Source organism: Amaranthus tricolor, chromosome 14 (genome assembly GCF_026212465.1).
Source record: "Amaranthus tricolor cultivar Red isolate AtriRed21 chromosome 14, ASM2621246v1, whole genome shotgun sequence".
NCBI lineage: Eukaryota > Viridiplantae > Streptophyta > Magnoliopsida > Caryophyllales > Amaranthaceae > Amaranthus > Amaranthus tricolor.
This window is the reverse complement of record NC_080060.1, coordinates 2,405,086-2,425,623: the sequence shown is the minus strand read 5'-3', so window position 1 is coordinate 2,425,623 and position 20,538 is coordinate 2,405,086. Positions and strand designations below refer to the sequence as shown.

The following is a 20,538-nucleotide window of genomic DNA, read 5'->3' as shown; positions in this document are numbered from 1 at the left end:
AAATTACCTATAAGAAGAATGGGGTCACATTCTTCTGCTAAAATTTTATTAAAAGGCATAAATTTTATCTCATAAGGTGGTACTACTAAATCGTAACATATTTTTAAGGAAGTATACTTTGCGAAATCAATTTTATATTCATGTTCTGAAACCTTTTAAGCACTCCTATTTTTCTAAATTTTAAAGTTGCTCAAGGAATATGATTTTTCCTCCCTTATTCGAGATCCATAGGTTTCATAATTATAGTAAACAATAAAGACTTGAATTGTAATACACTGAGATTGGAAAAAAAAAATATAATAGACATTGATTGATACAGTATTATAGTAGTAATTAGTGAGAGTAAACCTTTTAAATTGGTTGATAAATTACATAATTCATTTTGTTAAATGACAAAATAATTTACCTCGTCATCCATCAAGATTATGATTTATGTGTAACGCAGTTTATTTACCTTGTCTCTAACCCATATCTTCCATTGATTTCCATGTATATATGACTTTAGCCTTAATTTCGAACAAACCCTTTGATTCTTTAATCTTAGAAAGTTTTTTAAATGGTAAACTCATTTTTGCATCAACAAATAAATATTGCTTTGTTATCTGACCAATATTTTAAGTGATATCTAATATTATCAAGTAATGAGTGTATATTTATAGTGGTATAAGCTTTTAATGTTGTATCACATAATAATAATACTAAATGTTAGTATCAATCAATAATACTAAATGTCAATATGAATAAGAATTATTATTATATTGCTATAATAATAATAATCATCAATGTAGAAATATATCACAATCTTGACTTGACCTGCAACAGATCAGGTTGGCCTGATTTCGACCCACTTAACCCTTTTATAATTTTTTTGTTATCGTTTTAAGGTTTTTAACATTGGTTAAATCTAATTTTTAGGCTTTAATTTTAACTTTATGTTTTTTTGTTGTTTATTTTGTATTTACTATGAAAAATAAGAAAATATTAAATGAACTAAGTTTAGCTTATACTTATTGATTTAACTCAACCCAAATCCACTTATTTCGTGTTAGATTTAGCTCGAGTTAGCAGGTCGAGTCAACTTTTGCCAACCCTACACTAAAGTAAAAAAACTATTCCAATTTCAAATACCATGAAATAGCAAATCGCAAAAGTTTAGTAGTGTTTTACTCTAACATTAGTTGAGGTAATTAGAAAATAAAAGAGACATTTGCACTTGCACTAAAGTAAAAGAACTATTCCAATTCCAAATAGCATGAAATAGCAAATTGTCAAAAGGTTAATAGTGTTTTACTTTAAGACTAATAGAGGTAATTAAATAGTGTAAGAATACAAAGGCTAGTAAATTAAGTTGGTGACACAAATACTTAGATAAAGTGACAAATAACAAAATAATTGATTCATAAAGTGACAAATTTATAAATGGCAAAAAATTAATTCATGAAGTAACAAATGGCAAAAATGTTTATCAATTAGTAGATTGTATGATAGATAATTATTCGATTAATATTAACCTATGTTGTAGTAGTACAAGACATTGGTCAACATAGGTATGCTAGGCCATTTCCAACAATCCCCAATAACAAAATCCATTTGGGCTCTTTTTTCCCTTGTTCTTTTCCACCCCAAAAAAGAGGATGTTTCGACCTCCTTTTGTACTAGTATCTGTAGTTTCTTTCACGCTACTAATTGCACTTGTCAACTCACACACCGAATCGGGCGAGTGGAGCTGCGAGTCATCTGATTCGGGCACTCAAATCGTGGCTCAGTTTCGACCTGGTGTTGTCACTCTTGATGGGCACCCAGATGATTGGCAAGACATTGGTGGGTTTGAATTTTCTCTCCTTCCTGCTCTTGACCCTCATGAAGATGATGCTTATAAGGGTGGAAAAATGACTCTTAAGGTAGTTTTTTTGATCCAAAGTTTAATTTTGTTTTTGGGTTTTCAATGTGAGCTTTGATGGTTTATGCATCATGGATTATTCTTGATCTTATGTTATCTGATACATTGATTCTTGTATTGTGTTTTGATGTGAAGTTCAATTATTTGATGAAATTTTCATTTTTGATGATTATGCATAATGTGGGTTGTTGATTTAAATTAATAATTTGATTTAAAATGTTTTAAGTGAAATTTGAAATTAGTTTTTGAGCTGGTGTATTATGAGTATTGATTGATCTAGTATGATATAGTGATCTTGTTCTTGCTCTTTATTTTTTAGGCACTACATGATGGTAAAGATGTGTTCTTTCTGTTGCAAGTTGATGGAGAATATGCTTATTCCAAAAGGTAACTTCTAATGGCTTTGTTTTATGGAGTATGCCATTTCTAGAATATGATTTATTTGTTGCTAAATTAATTAGCATTGTTATATAACTATATAGATGTGCAATACTTGATGGATTTGTTGATGGAGAGGGAATTTGACATATGGGTAAAATTTGCTTCAACTTAAGATTAATTGTTTGAGCTTTTGCTGTATCTATGAACTTGAAATTGCTTCATTCACTCCCTAAAAATGTTAGAATATATAATATATCATGGGGCCTCAACCACCAACTTAAACTTTTGGCTGAGTTGGTTCCTTGACAAGGTATTAGAAGCCAACGTGACAAAAGGTCACGGGTTCGAATCTCAACCACCTCTCATTTAAAGCGGAATACTCAGCGCCTATGCGCATCCACACTTCTAACCCAATGGGCTCTCGTGTGAGGAGGCGTGTTAGAATATATAACATATTTTGGGGCCTCAACCATCAACTTAAGCTTTTGGTTGAGTTGGTTCCTTTACAAAAAGAGCCTTGATTTTTGCCTGTTTTGTGTTATTGTCATTGCTGAGTTCGATGGCGGACGCCCTTTTAATCTGCTTATGTTATCTAGGTGGATGGGCATATGCTGACTATTTCCTTATACTGATGCAGCAATAATAACAAATGTCCTTCTGTTGCTCTCATGTTTCAGATTGGCGAGAATGCTACTTATCATAATGTGAGCATCTCTATGAACTTGTTTTGCCGTTGTCTTTCTCATATTCCGTCTGTTATCCGATAATGACTGCAAAGTTTGCATTTTGTTTTAGATGGGTGGTTGTAAGGCATCTCCCGACTCTTGCACCAATAAGACATGCCGTGGATATGAAGTTGACCTTATGCATTTCTCAATAGGAACTGCTATTCCTGGTCGTCTATATGGTGGAAACTTGTTAGACGTTGGAACCGGAAATGACAGGTTTAGTGCTTCATGTTTCCGTATGTTCATTGCGAGTAGCTAAGCTGTGCGATGGTCCTAGAGTATATCAAACCTTGTCTTTCTTTGATTTCTTTGATTTTCTTTTCTGTAGGTTTGGTCATTTGGTCGATGTGTATGCCTGGAACCCACATTGTCGATACCTTGATGGACATGGACCCGCAGGTTCAAAATTTTAGTAACTCAAGGGCAAATATGACTTTTCCAGTTGCTTTTTATGTTTATCTTGTATTGTTCCTTGAGAGGAAGTATTCTAAATTCTATGTGATAAGTTTGTACTTTAGGTTTCTTCATTGATCAAATGAATATTTCCCTCCTATCTATACCGTAGAAAATTTGTTCAGACATGCAAAGCTCTAGAACTTTTCACAATTATAACCAAACTAAATAGAACCGTAATTTGGTGGTGCTTTCTCTTGGAAGACACCGTTTCCATCCCCACATTCGTTCATTTTATTGCAAACTTTTTTTGAAAGAAAAGGAAGGCTAATACTCAGATTGAATTAAATCAGAATACAAAGCATCCTCAAGCCAGGCAGGGGCAACATCAACCGACACCTCATCACAAGCCCTAGAAACAGCCCATCTAGCTAAACGATGAACCACCCTGTTACAATCACGATAACATAAACGAAAAGATAAAGAGCTAAAATACACCTTAAAAGAAAGACAATTATCAAGAGTACTTGCACATGAAAGCTACGCTGGCCATTTTAATCAACGTCTTTAATACATTTCCTATCTCCATCTTTTTGGCCTCTACTGCTTTTTTCTTTTGAGGTTTGTAAAACATGATATATAGTGTTGCTATTTTCCTTCAGGAGCCAATAATACTGCTGAGAATGATTGGAAAGGAGCTTGGTGGCACAGCAGCCTCAATATTCACTCAGGTTTTTGGTTCATTCTTTCATTTGTCTTCTCATACATCAAAGCACATAAAATATCGACTTTGTTGATGTGTGATTAGCCAAAAACTTGTATGGTGCTTTTGTAATATCTTTTGATGAATGTTTGTAATACTTGTGCTCGCATTGACAGGTTTTGTGGATGAAGACAGCCCATATGCATCAAATGGACAGAAAGGCACATATTATTTTGAATTTTCACGACCATTGAGGACTATGGATCGGTTTCAACAGGTAATTCAATATTCTATTATTATTGTTTTGCTAGGCTCTAGAACTTCCCACACGATTGTCATACGTTTCTAGTATCCCACTATCCTGTTTCCTTTCATTTTGAACAAACTGCTGTAACATATTCTATTAAAAGGGGGAAGAGATAGAGAGAGGGGGGTTGTGCTTGGTGCATGAGAGTATGTGGGCTTTAAGAGTAAAACTTTCATAGTTCTCAGACTTGAGTTGCACTGCCTACCCTTGTGTATGGAAAGCATACTTTTTATTAAAGTGACTCTGCAGTCTTTTAAAGTTTGCCCCATATGCCCAAAATATTCTGAAAGATTTTTGGTCAGGATCGAGGGAGTAACTATTAGGATTACACCCTGTTGTTTCTATATTCATGCAACTTACCTTTGCAACAAAGTTCAATGTATGAAACATCAGTCAATGTGTAACACCCCGGTTCCATCAAACCATTGGTGACTATCCATTGAAGTTTTAGACTGGCCCCACAAACCAACATAAGTCTTTTCAGCGCATTTTGGCCACATTCATGCGCACTCGAGAAAACTTCTTAGGAGGTCACTCATCCTAAGATTACTCCCCACTAAACACGCTTAACTGTGGAGTTCTTAGTAAATGGGTTCCCATGAAAAGAAGATGCACTTTGTTCATATGGGTAGTCTATCAATTCTTTTTTGTCGATCATTTTCTTTAAAGGTCAATCAGGGATATCACACAATGTGTCCGGAGTCTGCTATGAGTAGCTCATTTGTTACACACGCATGATAGAATCTCTAGTTTCTTTGCAGTACGTAATGTTATATTTTTTTAACTTCAATTAGTTAGCCCTACTAGCACCCAAGTACGTCGAGGACCAAGTAAACTTTTTGAAACATACGATAAGTACATAGGCAACATATCAAGCTCGATGTTTGTCTGTAGTTGGCATTAAAATGTTCCTCTTTTGATTACAGGATGTCCAGTTCAAGATTGGCGAGACGAGCAAGTTCTCAGCTGCTTTTTGGTATCCAGTGGACGGTAACCCATGGCATGGATCAGGCCATTATACAGTCAGCTGTGATTGGCTACCGTTGGATTTAATCTCCGGAGGATCTGTGCTTTCTGCAACCAAGTCCACCACAACAAGCTCCTGGGACGCTGCTGTTGCCTTTTCTCTCTTATTCTCCGTTGTCGCTTTCTGCTTATCTGTTTTTGTGGGATATCGTGTCTCTATGCGTCAAGGTGTGCCGTTTACTCCCATGGACGACCGGCTTTAGATCGATAGCAATTTATATGTTGTATTTTAATATTTTTTGCCTTCTCTTTTTGTTGGTTTTGATTGGGATCTATTCTTTGTTACTATTGAAATGTACTAAATTTGTTATACAACAATACGGTTCACTCATTAGTCATTACAACAATAGGGTTAACAATGATCTAATTTAATGTTTATATGCACAAACTTTAGTTTTCCACTGTTCAAAGACCCATATTGGGTCATTTGTCCGAAGAAGCAAGGGTATTAATAGGTCATCGAGTGACCCATTCTCTCAAACGGTCATAATTTTTTTTTTCAAAAAACTCTTCAGGTAATGATTGCTGGGTATAAAAAAACAAAGAGAAATATAAATCTTCCCTCTGATAGTGTTTCGATTTATTGAAAATATACTTATTTTTTTAAGTAACTATTTTCTGAAATAAATAAATTTTAAAATTTTTTTGAATAATCATATTTTTTTGATATCTATAATATGAGACTAATTTTGATATTTTTTGACATATTTTTAGAATTTTTTAATTTCTTTATTATTATCAACCTCTTTTTATAAAAAAAAGCACAAAAAATCCTCTATATGTAAAAAAATCCCTCTTCTAAAATTATTGCTTTATTTAAAAAATATAGTTATTAAGAAAATAAATAAATTATAATCTTCCACATTATTATAACGAGTAGTTTCAAAAGTTTTTTCACTTTAGAATACTTTATATTTTTAGAAAGTTTTTATCACACTTTTACCCCTTAAAACCCATCCTTTTCTTTTAATGTACCCCTTTTCTTTTATTTATAACTATTTTCTCTCTCATACTTTCAATACAATCATTACTTCACACTACTATTTAATTAAAATAATACCCACTACAACCTCATACTTCCAATACAATCATTACTTCACACTACTATTTAATTAAAATAATACCTACTACAACCTCATACTTCCAATACAATTATTATTTCACACTACTATTTAATTAAAATAATACCCACTACAACTCAGAGATTCTATCTTCCTTATTTGAGACAAAAACCAATTTACTCTTGAGTACGTTAGTAGAAAATGAGAAATACAAATTGTTAAACCCCCACAAAACCCCTTCTGTTTTACTTCTATTTCCTCCTTTCTTCATTCTTCTGGCTCAAAGCTGCCGTTTTGTGGCCGTCTGTCGTTTGCCGTCCGACCAAGCCAAGCCCTGCCAATCCGCCATCCCACCAGCCAGCCCGATTGTTGCCACCGACCTGCAGGTCACTGGAGTGCGGTTTATCTATAAAATTCATCATCATTACCCCCTTAATCCCTCCATTAATACAATTCTTAATTCTTAAATGCCTTCCAATTTTCAATCTTTAATCTGAAAAATCCCGAATAACTTCTTCTTTGGTTAACTTTCTGATTTTTTGGCTGGATTAAGTAAATTAATTGATTTATATTTTGGGTTATTGCTTGGGTACTCAAGTAGAGGATAAATACATCACCACCACCGCTCTTGCCGCCATTTCTGTTGCCTACCCTTTCTTACGGTAGTCGGGAAGCTAGGTAACTAGCTTTAAGCTTTGCTTTTTTGTTTTAGGTTAATTTGATTAGGTTCTTGTATAAAGGATTTAGGATTAATTTAACTTAGTATTGATTTATTACTTTTTATAGATAATTTGATTAAAGTTCTGATATTTTGATTAAAGTACTGATTTTTCATTTTTGATTTGCTTGCTATACATGTATTTGATTGATAATTGTGATTAAAATTGTGGGTTATGTAGATATGACTAATGGGCATAGTATTCTGATTAATTTGATTGAACTACTGATTTTGCATTTTTTTAGTATGCTTGTTATACATGTATTTGATTGAAATTTGTGATTAAAATGTGGATCATTGAAGTGCAATTATTGATTATAATGTGAGTAATTGAAGTATGTTTAATGCGTTAAGAATTCTGATTTTGTTGATTAATTTGTGGATCATAGACAACTTTGTGCCAAATGAAAAAGCATCTTTTTGTCTTTGAGGTGATCACGAAGTAACTTCCAAAATTAGTCTCCTGTTCCGCTTATTATGGACACTGACGCCGCCAAGCTTCGGCGTCAAGCTTTATTGGCGCCTCCACGAACCCTAGACGTCCGAAAATATGCTGAATGTAGAGCTGCCGAGATCGAGTCCCTCCACACAATCGTCTCAAATCGCCTCGGCAATGACTTTCGTTCTCGACGCAGCAAACGCCGTCGAACCACGGGTTTCGAGTCCAAGAACCGACGTTTTTGGAAACATTCGACTTCAAAAGATAAGGAAGAGAGTAAAAATCAGAATGACAATGAGCAAAAGAAGTTGCCTCGTAGAGTTCGGAGAAAAATTGAGTTAACAAAGAAGAATCCAGAATTCGGGTTTAGTGTTTCGGGAGATGGAACAAAGAGGTTGCGCACTCATGTTTGGCATGCTAAGCGTTTTACGATGGAGAAGCTTTGGGGATTTTATCTTCCTTCTGGATTGCACGGACGGTATTCTATTAAATTCTTCTGTTTTTCCTCCTATATAATTATTATTATTCTTTTATTGTTTGTTGTGTTATTGTTTTATGATGTCGATGAAAAATGAATTTGAAAATTAATAGTTGCGATTTTTTTTATTTCGTTTGCTCTTGAGTAAAGTTGTTACTTAAAGATTTTGACCAATTTTAGGATGCTTTGTATGTATCTTTGCGGTGGTGAAATTGTAAGATTTGTATTGTTTCTTTCGGTTGCAAAGATTTTGGGTTGTGCAATATCGAAAAAAACAACTGAATTAGTGGTTGGAAGGTTATAGTAGCAAAAGCCATTGGAATTTTTATAATGTTGATTATAGAATGTGGGCAATTGATATTCTTTGATATAAGATTGAAGTCAAGTAAACATCGCAATATGTTTAGTAAGAGTACATTATTTGATTTATGTAAAAAATTGAATGCTAAAAAATACTCACTTCTCTGACCTTTAAATCAATAAAAAAAAATCAAATGATAGATAAACTGCTAACAATTATGTTTTCACCAATCCGTGTTATCAGTTATCTAATCAATATATGTAATTAACTTTAAATTTCATGGGAAGGTGATTTAAAACCTTAATTAGCTTCAGTTTGTGAAGATTAGTTACGGCAGAATGAGGTCGCGGATTTTTGATCAAATTGCTCAAGAAGTATTTATTGTTACATTTGCTGTATTTTTCGTTTTTTGCTTTTATGAATTAATAGTCATACAAGGGTTTTCTGGATTTTAGGATCATGTGTTTTATTTAGGCTTGGAAATGGATAGTAAGTCAATCAGTTGGTCGTGAGATTGAAAGCCATGTTCTTGTACATCTTAGACTTACACTTTCTGTTACTCTTTTAGTTTTAATAAAATCCAAAGGAAAAAGAGGATGTAGTATATTTAACTAATGGGTTCAGAAAATGAGTTTTATTATGCAGTTTGTTTGTTCAAATTGATTACATGCTAAATTTTGCTTTTTTCTTTTGTCTTGGATTTAGTTAGGATATTGGGTGTTGTTTTGAACCTTTGCAGGTTTGCAATTGGCACTTTGGTTCTTTCATTTCCTAAGGAAAAACCCTTAGATTTTTCTGTGACGACATATTTGCTGAGTTTGGTCTTTATACTAAAGCTGCAATTTGTGTTTTGATATTGTGAAGAGGAAAGGGATCAAGGGCACTTTTAAAGTGGCACAGACAAGGGGCTGTTGTGCATGACGCAAGCTACTACAGTGCTGTTCAGTTGGACGGCCCAGAGGCAGGCATTTCTCACATCCTTTGACATGATTTTACTATGAAGTTCTTAACATAATGTTCGACTACTGAGGTGATAAAACTGGAGAAGAGTAGCTAAGAAGAAAAAGGACCTCAAAAGCTCGTCAATTTTTTGTTTTATAACTGTGAAAAGATTCTGCGTAATCTTATGTTCACGCTGGATGTGTTTCTGAGTTACTGAAATATTTTTAACAATTTTACAGGATACGTTGTCATCAATTCTTAGCATGTTATTGCGTCCTTCTCCAACAGATCGTTGTGAAGATAACTGCACTCGGTTGCTTTCTGGAGAAATATATGGACGTGCTATGGTTGGTAGCATCACCTGAAATCTGGATGTCTGCGTGAAATTTTATGATAGTAGACATGATTTGTCTTGTTTCCTCTGCAGCTTCATCATGCCAAACAGGATAGTTATAAAGCAATATGCCCTGTGACATTTATGTGGCGACCATTGCAGCAACAAAGCATAGTTGGTACGAATGATAGAGTAACTGAGGATAGTATAGAGATTAAATCAAGCTCTTGCTTACGTCAACTTTGGATATGGATGCATCCATCAGCTTTTGATGAAGGACTTGATTGTCTAAAACTCGCTTGTCAAAAGATGGTAATCACCTGTTGACACAATTATATTTTTTTAGTCTTAGAACTCCTTTTCCTTATTAATTTTGACTTGATTTCTTTATAAGTTCTGTTTCTTTTACGAACCGTTTGGTTAACGGTACTAATTGGTGGTGATGGAAATGACTTATAATGTAAATTTTCATGATATGTATTATGTCATTCCCATGGTAATGAAAGTTTGATCATAAAAGAGTTTTTTTCTTCACAATTTTTCATTACCACCTAATACCACATGCTTAAATGGTAATGCATTGGAATTTGAAATGAATTTTGTGAAGAAAATGAGATTGTTGAAGAAGAATAAGCATGAGTATTAAATTTTTCAAGAGACATTCCAACCGAAGTTACACTAACTTTCCATTACCATTCCCACCATTTAGTACCGATTACCAAACAGTCCGGTAGGAAACACCAATGTGTGTTGGTGCCTTATAATTTCTGTAGGAAAGCTTGATTGATATTTAACTAAGTATTACATTCAGTAGCTCAGGAATTGCTTTGATTTTCTTGGATGTGCTTTTCTGTAATAGGAGGTCTGAGTGTCTGACTTGTATTGTATGCTGTATTTAGATGAACGACACAGGTGTTGTGATTGGTTGTGTGTCCCTTGACGGGAAATTTGCTACATTAGAAGTCATGGGACTGAAATCATTTCAACTTCTGCAAAAGCTGCTGCGTCCTATTACTTTGTGAGTTATCTTTGTTGGTGTCTTCAATTTCTCCATAATCTTCTAGTGCTGATGAATAAATATATGTTGCCTGCTACTGGCAGTTCAGTGGAGACTGGTTCAACCACAGAGTATACCGATGGAGATCTTGGGAAGGAAGAGTCCTTTTCTCCTGGCACGGCAGTCTTACTTACAGTTGTTGACCCACGATTCTCATGTCACAAAAAGGCTGAAGTACTTCCAGTTGCCCATTTATCCAAAGATCCAAAGGAGTCCATGCAAGACAAGTGTGAACAGAACTCTACAGGAAACCTAATTATGAAGGAAGGAGTACTTTCTACCTCACTGTCAAAAGATGAAAGCACTTCCTCTTTATTTATGTGTAAGGACTTGTGGGATGCCAGTAACGGGGTTAATCCACCCATGGAAGAGCATATTCTCTGTTCAAAGAGGCATCAAAAGTCTTTGGATTTCTTTTGCTCGAAGAGTACAGCTTCAACGATTTTTGAGACTACCGAGGGTTCATATTCAAATTTGTGTCCAATCATGCTACTGAAAAATGCTGATGAAGCAAGCCTCCATATTGGGTAGCTTTCCTTACCTCCATGCTTGTTTGTAAGAAACTCGGTGTACTCAACTTTCTGCTTTTGAGATGCATAGGTTGCTTAGTATTCTGATATGACATTCTTTGACTAAAGAACTCTATATTGCTCCAGCTTTTTACTTTACACTTGTAGTGACACCTTATGCTTAACTCCATTGTCTTATGATGGTGTTTAGAGAGGGGGCATGATTGAGAACTCAGAAGGGACAAAAGACTAGTGGTTAATGAGTTTATTTGATTTGAGGACACTGCTAGTTAAACTAAATAGGGGGGAGGTGAAACACGGGATATAATTAGAGGTTTTTAAGAGGAGAGACTTGTTAATTGTACTACTCAATAGGCTTAGAGAATATCTTATGACCTTGATGTGCTTATTCAATTCAACAACCTAATCTAGTTTAATGCTGTAAAAACCTTGTTAATATTTGAGATCTATCTTGTTGTACTTGTGGTTCGGTCATTAGAGTTTATGGCCACTCAGGATTAACAAATTGATGACTATGATCATTTTCGTGGTTTCAGCTAGAGGTGTTCATTCGGGTCATTGGGTCATTTTCGGGTCAGATGTGTCGGGTCGGTTCAAAATTGTGTCTTGTGTCCACGTTGATTTTTATTTATTTTATATTCATTTTGAAGTTGGGTTCGGTTCCAAGGTCGGGTAAATATCGGGTCATCGGGTCTGTGTTGAACACCTCGTAGTTTCAACTTTCTACACTTAATTGAAAGATTCTCCTAGCTACTTTTTTGGCTCTGTTGGAATCCTAATGATATCCCTCTTTCCCTCACCTTTCAGGTGGACTATTATACTTCCTATTTGTTGGGTTAAGGCTCTCTGGATTCCTTTGATATCTGGTGGAGCTCATGCAATCGGTTTGAGAGAGAAGCATTGGATTGCTTGTGATGTATGCATCCCTAGTTAATTTTAACTCTTGTTTAGTTTTTCTACCATCATGTTTTCAAACTTTTTCCATCTTTCTTGCAGGTTGGGTTGCCGTGTTTTCCACAAGATTTTCCTGATTGCAATGCAAACTATTACATGATGGAAAAAGCAGCAGCGGCATTTGACAAGACAATGGAAAATCAATCTTTTGCCACAAGACCGTTAAGAATTCCTATACAACTTCCTTGGAATAGCAAATGGTTTTTGAGCAATCTGGAGGGTAATGGAGATTATTCGGGAAATCTGGATGGCAAACTTAATGACGTACCACTCAGTAATAACTGTGGTTTTTCTGAAGTTTCCGTGGCAAGGACGTCCAGAATGTTAAATTCTTTCTTGAAGGAAGTGTCTGGTGAAAATTTGCTGATATATCCCAAAGGGATAGATAGGCCGAGATTTTCACATGTAATGATGAATGAAGCCAAGATCAGCCAGGGCTCAAACTTGACCAGTTTGACTACTGACAGGAGATTGTGTTATCTTAGAGTTGTCTTGCATGCTTTTAAGGAAGGAGTTTTCGATGAGAGAGCAGTTGTTTGTGCGCCTCGTTTTTCTGACATAACGTCTTTAACCTCTAGGTAAATATTATTCATTGTTCTTAATGTAATATGAAAGCTTTTTTATTGCTCGCTCTAGTTATTAGCTTCTGCTACAGTTTCCTTGTTTGTTGATAATGGAAAATATGTGGAAGTTCATTAGGCTTCTCATATTTTAATGGAAAATCGGTGCTTCATCCTCGCAGGTTAGTAAATGACGAGGGCATCCAAGTGCCTCATGCTCATTTTGGCTCTTACTTCAAAGAGTTACCATCCGGTAAGTGGGATTTTCAGTTGCCTGAGGATCCTGCTGCTAGGGAAGCTTATAGGGCGCCAATCGGCTTTGTCACCACCGGATTTGTTCGAGGAAGGTTTGTGATTCTTTCCATGGCTACCTCTACTTCTTAGCTTAGTTTTCCATCCATTGAGCTTTTGCGGACGTGACTAGCATAATTCATCAAACTCCACTTGTGAAACACAAATCCATGATTATCGATGATGACGTTGCTTCAGGGTCGACCCTATGAGGGGGCAAGTGAGGCTTGCGCCCCGGGCCCATCTCAGACAACTAAAACAAGCCTAACCCAAATTCATATTTATCTAATCATGAGATTCCTACTCTTTCACTTCTGTATAATTAGGGGCCCACAATTATTATCTTGCCTTGGGCCACTCGAAACTCAGTACCGGCTCTGCCGGTTGCCTAGATGATTTTGTATTTTTGCATTACGATATCTGCAAGTAATAAAAGTTTCTTGCATTCCGAACATGCAGCAAGAGACCAGCTGCAGTGGCTTTTTGTGAAGCAGTGCTGCTTGCTCGGTTTAGACACGAACAGTGGAGTCGCTTCCCCGCAAAGAAGAGGAGGAAGGAGATATTCGTCTTGGTCAGAAATTTGAGTTCTACGGCATATAGACTTGCTCTTGCTACCATTGTTTTGGAAAGACAAGAGGAAGATGTGGAATCCCTTTGACAAGGAAATTCTTCCTGATTGAAGTTCATGGCTTTCAGCTACCAAAACTTCCACATTGTGTTTGTCTCAATTTTGAAAGGGGATTCTTTTAATATTCTTAAATTTTGGCTTCCCAGACTCGAGAGTTGAGACACACGATCAAGATATACATGATAGATAGTAGAGGCGTGCAAAAATATCCGATCCAGAAAATCGGATGTTAGATATTAGATAGAAGTAGAGCTAGCTTCCGAGACATTATGCAGATTGAATATTCCTCTTTCCTTTAAATTTTTTTAATAAAACCCTAAAAAAAAACTTTGTAAATTGTTATTTCCTTAATGTATTAACCAATATTTTTTTCCTATATAACGTAGGCTATGAAGCTCCTTTTCTTAGGTTTGCATTGAGTTTTCTAAAACCACAACCACAAGTCTATATAGTATACACCAAATAGTTAAAACTTTGAAATTCTTACTTGAGCAACACGTTGATATAAAAACCTAATATCAAAAATGCATTTTAGAAAAGTTAAAATTATTATATTTTTGTAAGATTTAATTTTAAATAAGAGTTAGCTAATAAACAAATTATTTTATTGGTTGAAAACTTTATTGTTTTTGTTATATTTAGTGTTAAATTACAAGTTATATACTTTATTTGGAGACTCTTTGGCAAAATTTAACATCATATCTTTACTCCTATTGGATTAAAGTTAAAACTTAATTGAAAATTTTTTTTCCTGAAAAGAATTGGAATTTGTGTAAGTGAATTTGTTTAGAGATTTGTCTTTTTGGACTTCTTCCAAAAAAAACATTGATGATCAATTTTCTTTTATACAGAGAGTAGTTGAGGAGAGTCATTTTCTCTTGGAAAAAATTACTCCCTATACAATGTTAACACTACCAAAACTTTTAACTCTTAAACTTCATAGTTCATACTTTTACTTAATACATGAAATTAAATTAATTTTAATATCAAGAGTGTCAATTTTAATATCTAAAATAATGTCTTAAATATTAAATAATTAAAAGTAAATTTTTTAATACGAAATACAATATATTATTTTAGTTAATTTAAGGGAGACTGAGTTGATTCAATGTATATTTACTGTTTTAAAATGATAATCTATAATCATAAAAGTGATTACTTACAATTCTAAATCTATAATCATTAAAGTGATTAGTTAAAATTCTAAAGTCATCATTTTTTATAATTGTAAAATATTTTTTATAATTTTTAAATATTCACTTAAAATTTTTAAGTAATCATTTAAAAAAATAAATTAATTATATAAATTTTGCGTTCATATTGTAGAAATTTACAAATTGTGAAAGTCTTTTTGTTTACCTATAAAATTCCAAAAAAAGTGTATTTTTTTTCAATTAGTCATTGATGTAATTTGAAATATTACATCATCACACTTTGAATATTGTCTAGAGTCTACTAACCTCAAAGGAAATTTCAAAAATTGAAAATTACTCCCAAACCATATCAACCAACCCAGAATCCTCTCCATCTGACAAACAAGTAATTCCATAAATCAATTAGTTCTTTTCACCCTTTTACGCCAACTAATATCTTCTGTACAAACTTAAAACAAAACCAAACAAAGTTTTCATCATTTTTTAAGAAAGGGAAATTTCAACAAATTAATTTTTGTGGGCGGATTCTAATCTCAAGGGAGAGCTTTTAGATTTCATTACGCCCAATTTTTGCTGAATTTCAACTTGGGTATGTCTTAAATTCTCTAAATTTTTCTTTTTCTTTAAATTTTGGAGAATTAATATCAACCCTAATTATGGAAATAAATATTGTTCATCATTCTGATTGCTTAATTTTTATCTTTTTCTTTTTGGGTATTTAGAAAGATTTGAAATTTGGGAAATTAAAGAAGGGGTAGATGGCAAGAATAAAGCCACAAGCTTTATTGCAGCAAAGCAAGAAGAAGAAAGCACCAAGTCGGATCAGTATTACAACAATTATTTTGTTCAGCTTAATTGTTTTCATGGTTGTTTTCTTCATTTTCTCTGCTTATAGGCATTTTTCTCAGAGGTGGGTGACTTTTTTTTTTCCCATATGTAACTGTTTTTTGGAGAAATTTGTGAATTTTATGGTTTTAATTATTAGTTTGTGGGATTTGTGGTGAAAAAGATATTAACTTGAATTGGGTTTGTGCAATTTGGTTGAGAGAAATTTAGTTAATAATTGGGATCATTTGTTTGCTGTAATTGGAGCTTGATAATGCATGTTTTTTTGATGGGAAAATTGTTGAGTTTGCAAAAGGGTATAGATGTAGCTTGATTTGTTAAGTAGCTACTCTTATGAGAGACCGTCTCTCGGTGAGAAGAACTCAAAACAAGAAGCTCATACTAATTATATTAGTTGAATTATTCAACCCATGTATGGAGAACGTCTCAGGGTGAGACCGTCTCATAAGAATTTGTGTTTGCTAAGGTGAATGTTGTCTGATTGTGGCTGTATTTTGAATATTTTGTGCTAATCTTGTGTTTAAATGTTAGCTGAAATTGAGATTTGGAGCTGGTGAAGTTGGAGGGAAAACTAGTATGTTTTATTGGGGTTGTTTTGTCTCTAATTGTTGCTTGATTTGGGGATGTTTCTTCTACAAATTTGTATTTACTTAAACACATTTCAGTTGTAATTTCTTGCATTACATGTATGGTTTCGAGTTAAAATTGAAGTTGGCCAAGTTGGGGGGAGTCGGGGAGAGCAGTATGTTTGTTGTTGGACAAATTTCAATCTGGTTCTAGCTGAATTTGGAAGCTTTTCGGTTTATTTTGCATTTCTCGGAACAAATTTTGTGAAATCGAATATGGGTTTCTTGCCTGTAGTACATTAAATATATGATACATACTTCTTTAACCTTCATTGAACCCCAGAACCTTTCTGGTCCTCAATCCTTGATGTGGCTTATTATGGAAAGTTGACATTTAACACTTTATTTGCTCCAAAAATAGAAATTTCATGAGATAGCTTGGCCCGAGAAGCTTGAGTAACATAGCACTAAGCTGGTCAGTGTATGTTGGACAATCTCTTTTTTACTTTTTGGTGTCGGGTTAATGTTTTGGGATTAAGACTTTGGCATTGTTGTTGGTATCAGGTTAATGTTTGTATCGGGTTAATTTACTGCTTTAATTTGCTTTAAGCTTCAGAATTCAGGATTATTTTTTAGGATGGGAGCATAATTAAGCAATGCTTCTCGTAACTGAGCAATTCCTTTTTTGGATGCCACTTTTTGGCAGATCAGTGAACACTGCAGAGCAGATCCGTTTTGGAAGTCGTAAGGTAAAAATGTTAGTATTACTTTTAAATATTTTCTATAATCCCTTGTATAACTAGTATAGATCACTGCGTTCTGGTCATCATTCTAATATTAATTCGTGTGGCAATCTCAATTTTCACTTGCTTAAATTCTTATGAACTTTTTTCATTTCTTATTCACCAGGGTCTCAGTGATCCAAAGAATGCTGAAGTTCCAAAATATGCGGTATGTTTGTTTCTCATTAGTCATTGGTAATTTCTTAAGGGAATGGATTTTGCCGTTCTGGAATTAGATCCTTGTCACAACTTTTAACACCTCAACAAAAAATGCTTCCATAAGAGAGTTTTCATAATTTGGGGTTTTTTAATTAAAAAAAAAGTTTTTTTTTGATATATCATTTTGGTAAAGTGGAGCCTTGCTTGCCTTTCCTCGCTCGGGAGCACAACACTAAACGGGGTATTTGTAGGGGGAGCGAAGCTCAACCTTGAGACCTCAGGATTGGGAGGTGGTAAGATCAACTATTGAGCTACCGCCTCCCGCTTCTTCAAATTGGGTCTTGACATATCCGGAATTTCAATCATAACCATTATTTATGTAAAGGTGACACCTATTCTTGTAGTCCCTACAAGGGCGGTTTAGGGGCTATGCGAGGTGCCCAACCGCACATGGCCCTGAAACTTGAAGGGCCTCATATTAAAAAACTTATCGAAACAACACATTATTGTGGTGGAGTAGCTGATAGGACTCTTACTTAACAAATCAATGGTCATATGTTTATTTTCTATTAATAACATTTTTTCTTTCCTTCTTGGTACTTGTCATTTTTCTAGCCCTTGTATATCTCAGCATGACTGTATTTAAGTCCGATGAGACCTTGTTTATTTCTTAGTGGGGTTATATATAAGTTTCATAAAACCTTGTTTATTTATTTCAACTTCTATATTTCATTATTGTCTTTATGTCTTATGCTAGATCATCCATACTTCAAAAGGAACCATTGGTGTGGAACTATTCAAGGATGGATCTCCTGAAATTGTTGATGACTTTATTGAGTTATGGTGAGTTATGGTTAAGTTATTCTATACTTTTATATGACTGTTTTGACACCACACATTGTAAAGGTCAAGCGCATTCTAGATACGTGAGCATGTTGTACCTTTTCGGTTTTGGGACATAGAAGTAGTTATGATATTCAAGACTGATTTTTGATGATCGGGTACAGTGTCACATGATTCGCTAATTGTTTCGCGAATGATGAATCGAAACAAGCGAATTATGATCGGTTTTAGGCTGTATTTGAACCAATGTCACATGATTCGTTAATCTCTTTGCGAATTGCGAATCTAAAAAAGCGAATTATGGTCGATTTTAGGCTATTTTTAAACCATTTTGAGTGAATCATGAATCCAGAAGGCGGACTAAGTCATTAACTAGCGAATTATGTTTTAGTGATTTGAACCATTTTAAGCGAAATGCTAATTTAAAGGCGAACCAGCTAGCGAATTATGTTTTATTAATCCGGTAACTATCAGAATGTCATCATAAGTTATGTTTCTATTGATTTGCCACGCCGTTTTGATTTCAGTTTGTTTAGGAATTATCAGAACATCAGCTTTCGAATGGTAGATTATCGAGTAATTGAATTTGTTTGCAGTCAGAAGGGACATTTCAAAGGGATGCAATTCCATCGCGTGATAAAGCATTACGTGATACAGGCGGGGGATATCCACAGTATCGGACCTGCTGAAGAATGGACCCTTAAGGGGAAGCACTACAGCCAACTTGATAGAAGGTTTACTAGCTTAGAACTTTCTCGTTCCTTTAAGGAAAACCTAGAATAATCTAACCTTTTATTGATTTTTCTATAGTAATCTCAGCTTTTGATTAACCATGAATAATTCTAATTTATTATTACTTACTTAAAAACATTGTTGCTCAAATAGCAATCGGTTTTTGCAGGTTAATTGCTACCAAAAAAAGAAAAATAAGATAAAAATTCAAAAATAATAAAAATACTAAAAGTTAAGATTAAAAAATAAATTTACTTTTATATGCAAAATGCCTTGTTGTATAGGTAAGAGGTTATCTTGGTACATTCTTAACAAACACCTCTTAAAGTTGGAACTATTCATGGTTAATCAAAATTGGGATTATTTAAGGAAAATTAGTAAAAGGTTGGATTGTTCTGGGTAATTTTTCCTTTATTTTATTAATTGTGCTTTGTTACTAACGACACCGTTGCTATGCAGCGTAAAACACGAGGCATTTATGCTTGGAACCTCTAAGGCAAAGCATGACAATAAAGGATTTGAGCTCTATATAACAACAGCACCCATTCCTGATCTTAATGAGAAAATTACTGTTTTCGGAAGAGTTATCAAGGGAGAGGAAGTTGTCCAGGTAAACCGCTGCCATTTTTGTTCCCGTTCCATTGTTTTTCTTTGTGTTCTTCGTTGTACTAACTAATGACTTTTATTTTTGAATTCGACTGTTCAGGAAATCGAGGAGGTGGACACCGATGACCATTATGTCCCCAAATCTGCCATTGGGATCATGGATGTGACTCTTGAACAGAAGTTATAGACTACGGCTGTACTCTATAAATGCAAAAGTTTTATCTCCGAGGTTTTGTTAGAAGAGTTGATAAATGCAAATATTGTAAACTTTAACATTTAGTCGTTTTGTCGGAAGAATTCTAGCCTGTTGTATGTTCCTCTCGGGCTCTGCTGAAAACTACCCGAAGTCTCTTCGACACTGACATCTTGCAAAATGAAAAGTGCTGGTTTTTTGCCCTAATCAAAAACCTTTCAGCTCCATGTTTTGTCAAGAGACTGCTACTTTAAAGATTCCTGGCTATGCAAGCTTTTGTCCATCATATTTTCCAAAAATTGTGAGTTATAAGAGGTGTTCATTTGGATTAACGGGTTAATTTGGAATTAGATGTTTCGGGTCGGTTTGAAATCGGGCTTTCGTCTATATTGTTTTTGTATGATTGTAAATCATTTTTAAAGTCGGATTCAGTTATAATATCGGGTAAATTTCGGACCATAGGGTCTATTATGAACACCTTTAGTCACTGTGTGACATTTAAGACTTTTTTTTGAAAATCACCTACAACTACAACAAATCAATATTCGCCATGGAGACCTCGGGGAAAAGCATCTATACAGATTTTCTTTCCAAGGGTTAAGATTATGCTTTTCAAAGCTTATTTCTCTAGTTTAAATTAACCTAGTAATTGAAATCTTTCCTTTTTGTCCTTATGGTAAGAGATTAATTTTATGGTAAGATTAATTGTCCCTCACCCTCATACTTATGGGAGATTGTCCCTACCTAAGAATAAAAAAACAGACTTGATGCATTGGGCATTCAACGGGAGCAAGTTACATATAGTCCAATGTTAGCAAATATTAAACCACCAACATGAAGGTGCACGATCACATTAAGCCTCAGAGAAGATCTAGATCATGTTTTAGATGAACGGTTGAGAATCTTTCTATTGATGAACTTCATGA

The 20,538-nt window shown here is 34.4% G+C and overlaps 3 protein-coding genes across 6 annotated transcripts; all 3 read left to right on the top strand.

The window, feature by feature from the left end:
• Positions 1-1,550: 1,550 nt before the first annotated feature.
• LOC130799925 (uncharacterized) lies at positions 1,551-6,017 on the top strand. The gene is made up of 8 exons (XM_057663225.1): positions 1,551-1,901; positions 2,220-2,287; positions 2,919-2,985; positions 3,077-3,225; positions 3,338-3,408; positions 4,065-4,133; positions 4,282-4,382; positions 5,339-6,017. Exons 1-8 carry the CDS (start codon positions 1,635-1,637, stop codon positions 5,639-5,641), a joined length of 1,095 nt encoding a protein of 364 aa, XP_057519208.1. The 5' UTR covers positions 1,551-1,634; the 3' UTR covers positions 5,642-6,017.
• A 676-nt stretch (positions 6,018-6,693) lies between these two features.
• LOC130799894 (ribonucleases P/MRP protein subunit POP1) lies at positions 6,694-14,140 on the top strand. Of its 4 annotated transcripts, none has more exons than XM_057663174.1 (11): positions 6,694-7,177; positions 7,649-8,134; positions 9,300-9,396; positions 9,617-9,724; positions 9,805-10,023; positions 10,611-10,729; positions 10,813-11,295; positions 12,106-12,214; positions 12,295-12,830; positions 12,995-13,159; positions 13,563-14,140. In XM_057663174.1, the coding sequence occupies exons 2-11, from the start codon at positions 7,695-7,697 to the stop codon at positions 13,759-13,761; spliced, it is 2,475 nt and encodes an 824-aa protein (XP_057519157.1). In that variant the 5' UTR covers positions 6,694-7,177; positions 7,649-7,694; the 3' UTR covers positions 13,762-14,140. The 4 variants fall into 4 exon arrangements, with proteins under 4 accessions (XP_057519157.1, XP_057519156.1, XP_057519158.1 ...); XM_057663173.1 differs by having other exon boundaries at positions 6,695-7,177; positions 7,607-8,134; XM_057663175.1 differs by lacking the exon at positions 6,694-7,177 and having other exon boundaries at positions 7,995-8,134; positions 9,300-9,400.
• Positions 14,141-15,167: 1,027 nt separating this feature from the next.
• On the top strand, positions 15,168-20,200 carry LOC130800547 (peptidyl-prolyl cis-trans isomerase CYP21-4-like). Its single transcript, XM_057664145.1, has 8 exons — positions 15,168-15,474; positions 15,608-15,795; positions 17,004-17,046; positions 17,207-17,248; positions 17,996-18,081; positions 18,678-18,815; positions 19,273-19,423; positions 19,520-20,200. The coding sequence occupies exons 2-8, from the start codon at positions 15,644-15,646 to the stop codon at positions 19,604-19,606; spliced, it is 699 nt and encodes a 232-aa protein (XP_057520128.1). The 5' UTR covers positions 15,168-15,474; positions 15,608-15,643; the 3' UTR covers positions 19,607-20,200.
• The last annotated feature ends 338 nt before the right edge of the window (positions 20,201-20,538 follow it).

Excerpts from the sequence above, each read along its gene's own strand:
- LOC130799925 (XM_057663225.1), top strand. The coding sequence starts at position 1,635 with ATGTTTCGACCTCCTTTTGTACTAGTATCTGTAGTTTCTTTCACGCTA. Across the intron at positions 3,226-3,337 it reads GTTGGAACCGGAAATGACAG|GTTTGGTCATTTGGTCGATG; the intron begins GTTTAGTGCTTC and ends TCTTTTCTGTAG. Across the intron at positions 4,134-4,281 it reads CAGCCTCAATATTCACTCAG|GTTTTGTGGATGAAGACAGC; the intron begins GTTTTTGGTTCA and ends TCGCATTGACAG.
- LOC130799894 (XM_057663174.1), top strand. The coding sequence starts at position 7,695 with ATGGACACTGACGCCGCCAAGCTTCGGCGTCAAGCTTTATTGGCGCCT. Across the intron at positions 9,397-9,616 it reads TTCAGTTGGACGGCCCAGAG|GATACGTTGTCATCAATTCT; the intron begins GCAGGCATTTCT and ends ACAATTTTACAG. Across the intron at positions 11,296-12,105 it reads GAAGCAAGCCTCCATATTGG|GTGGACTATTATACTTCCTA; the intron begins GTAGCTTTCCTT and ends CTCACCTTTCAG.
- LOC130800547 (XM_057664145.1), top strand. The coding sequence starts at position 15,644 with ATGGCAAGAATAAAGCCACAAGCTTTATTGCAGCAAAGCAAGAAGAAG. Across the intron at positions 15,796-17,003 it reads TATAGGCATTTTTCTCAGAG|ATCAGTGAACACTGCAGAGC; the intron begins GTGGGTGACTTT and ends ACTTTTTGGCAG. Across the intron at positions 18,816-19,272 it reads TACAGCCAACTTGATAGAAG|CGTAAAACACGAGGCATTTA; the intron begins GTTTACTAGCTT and ends GTTGCTATGCAG.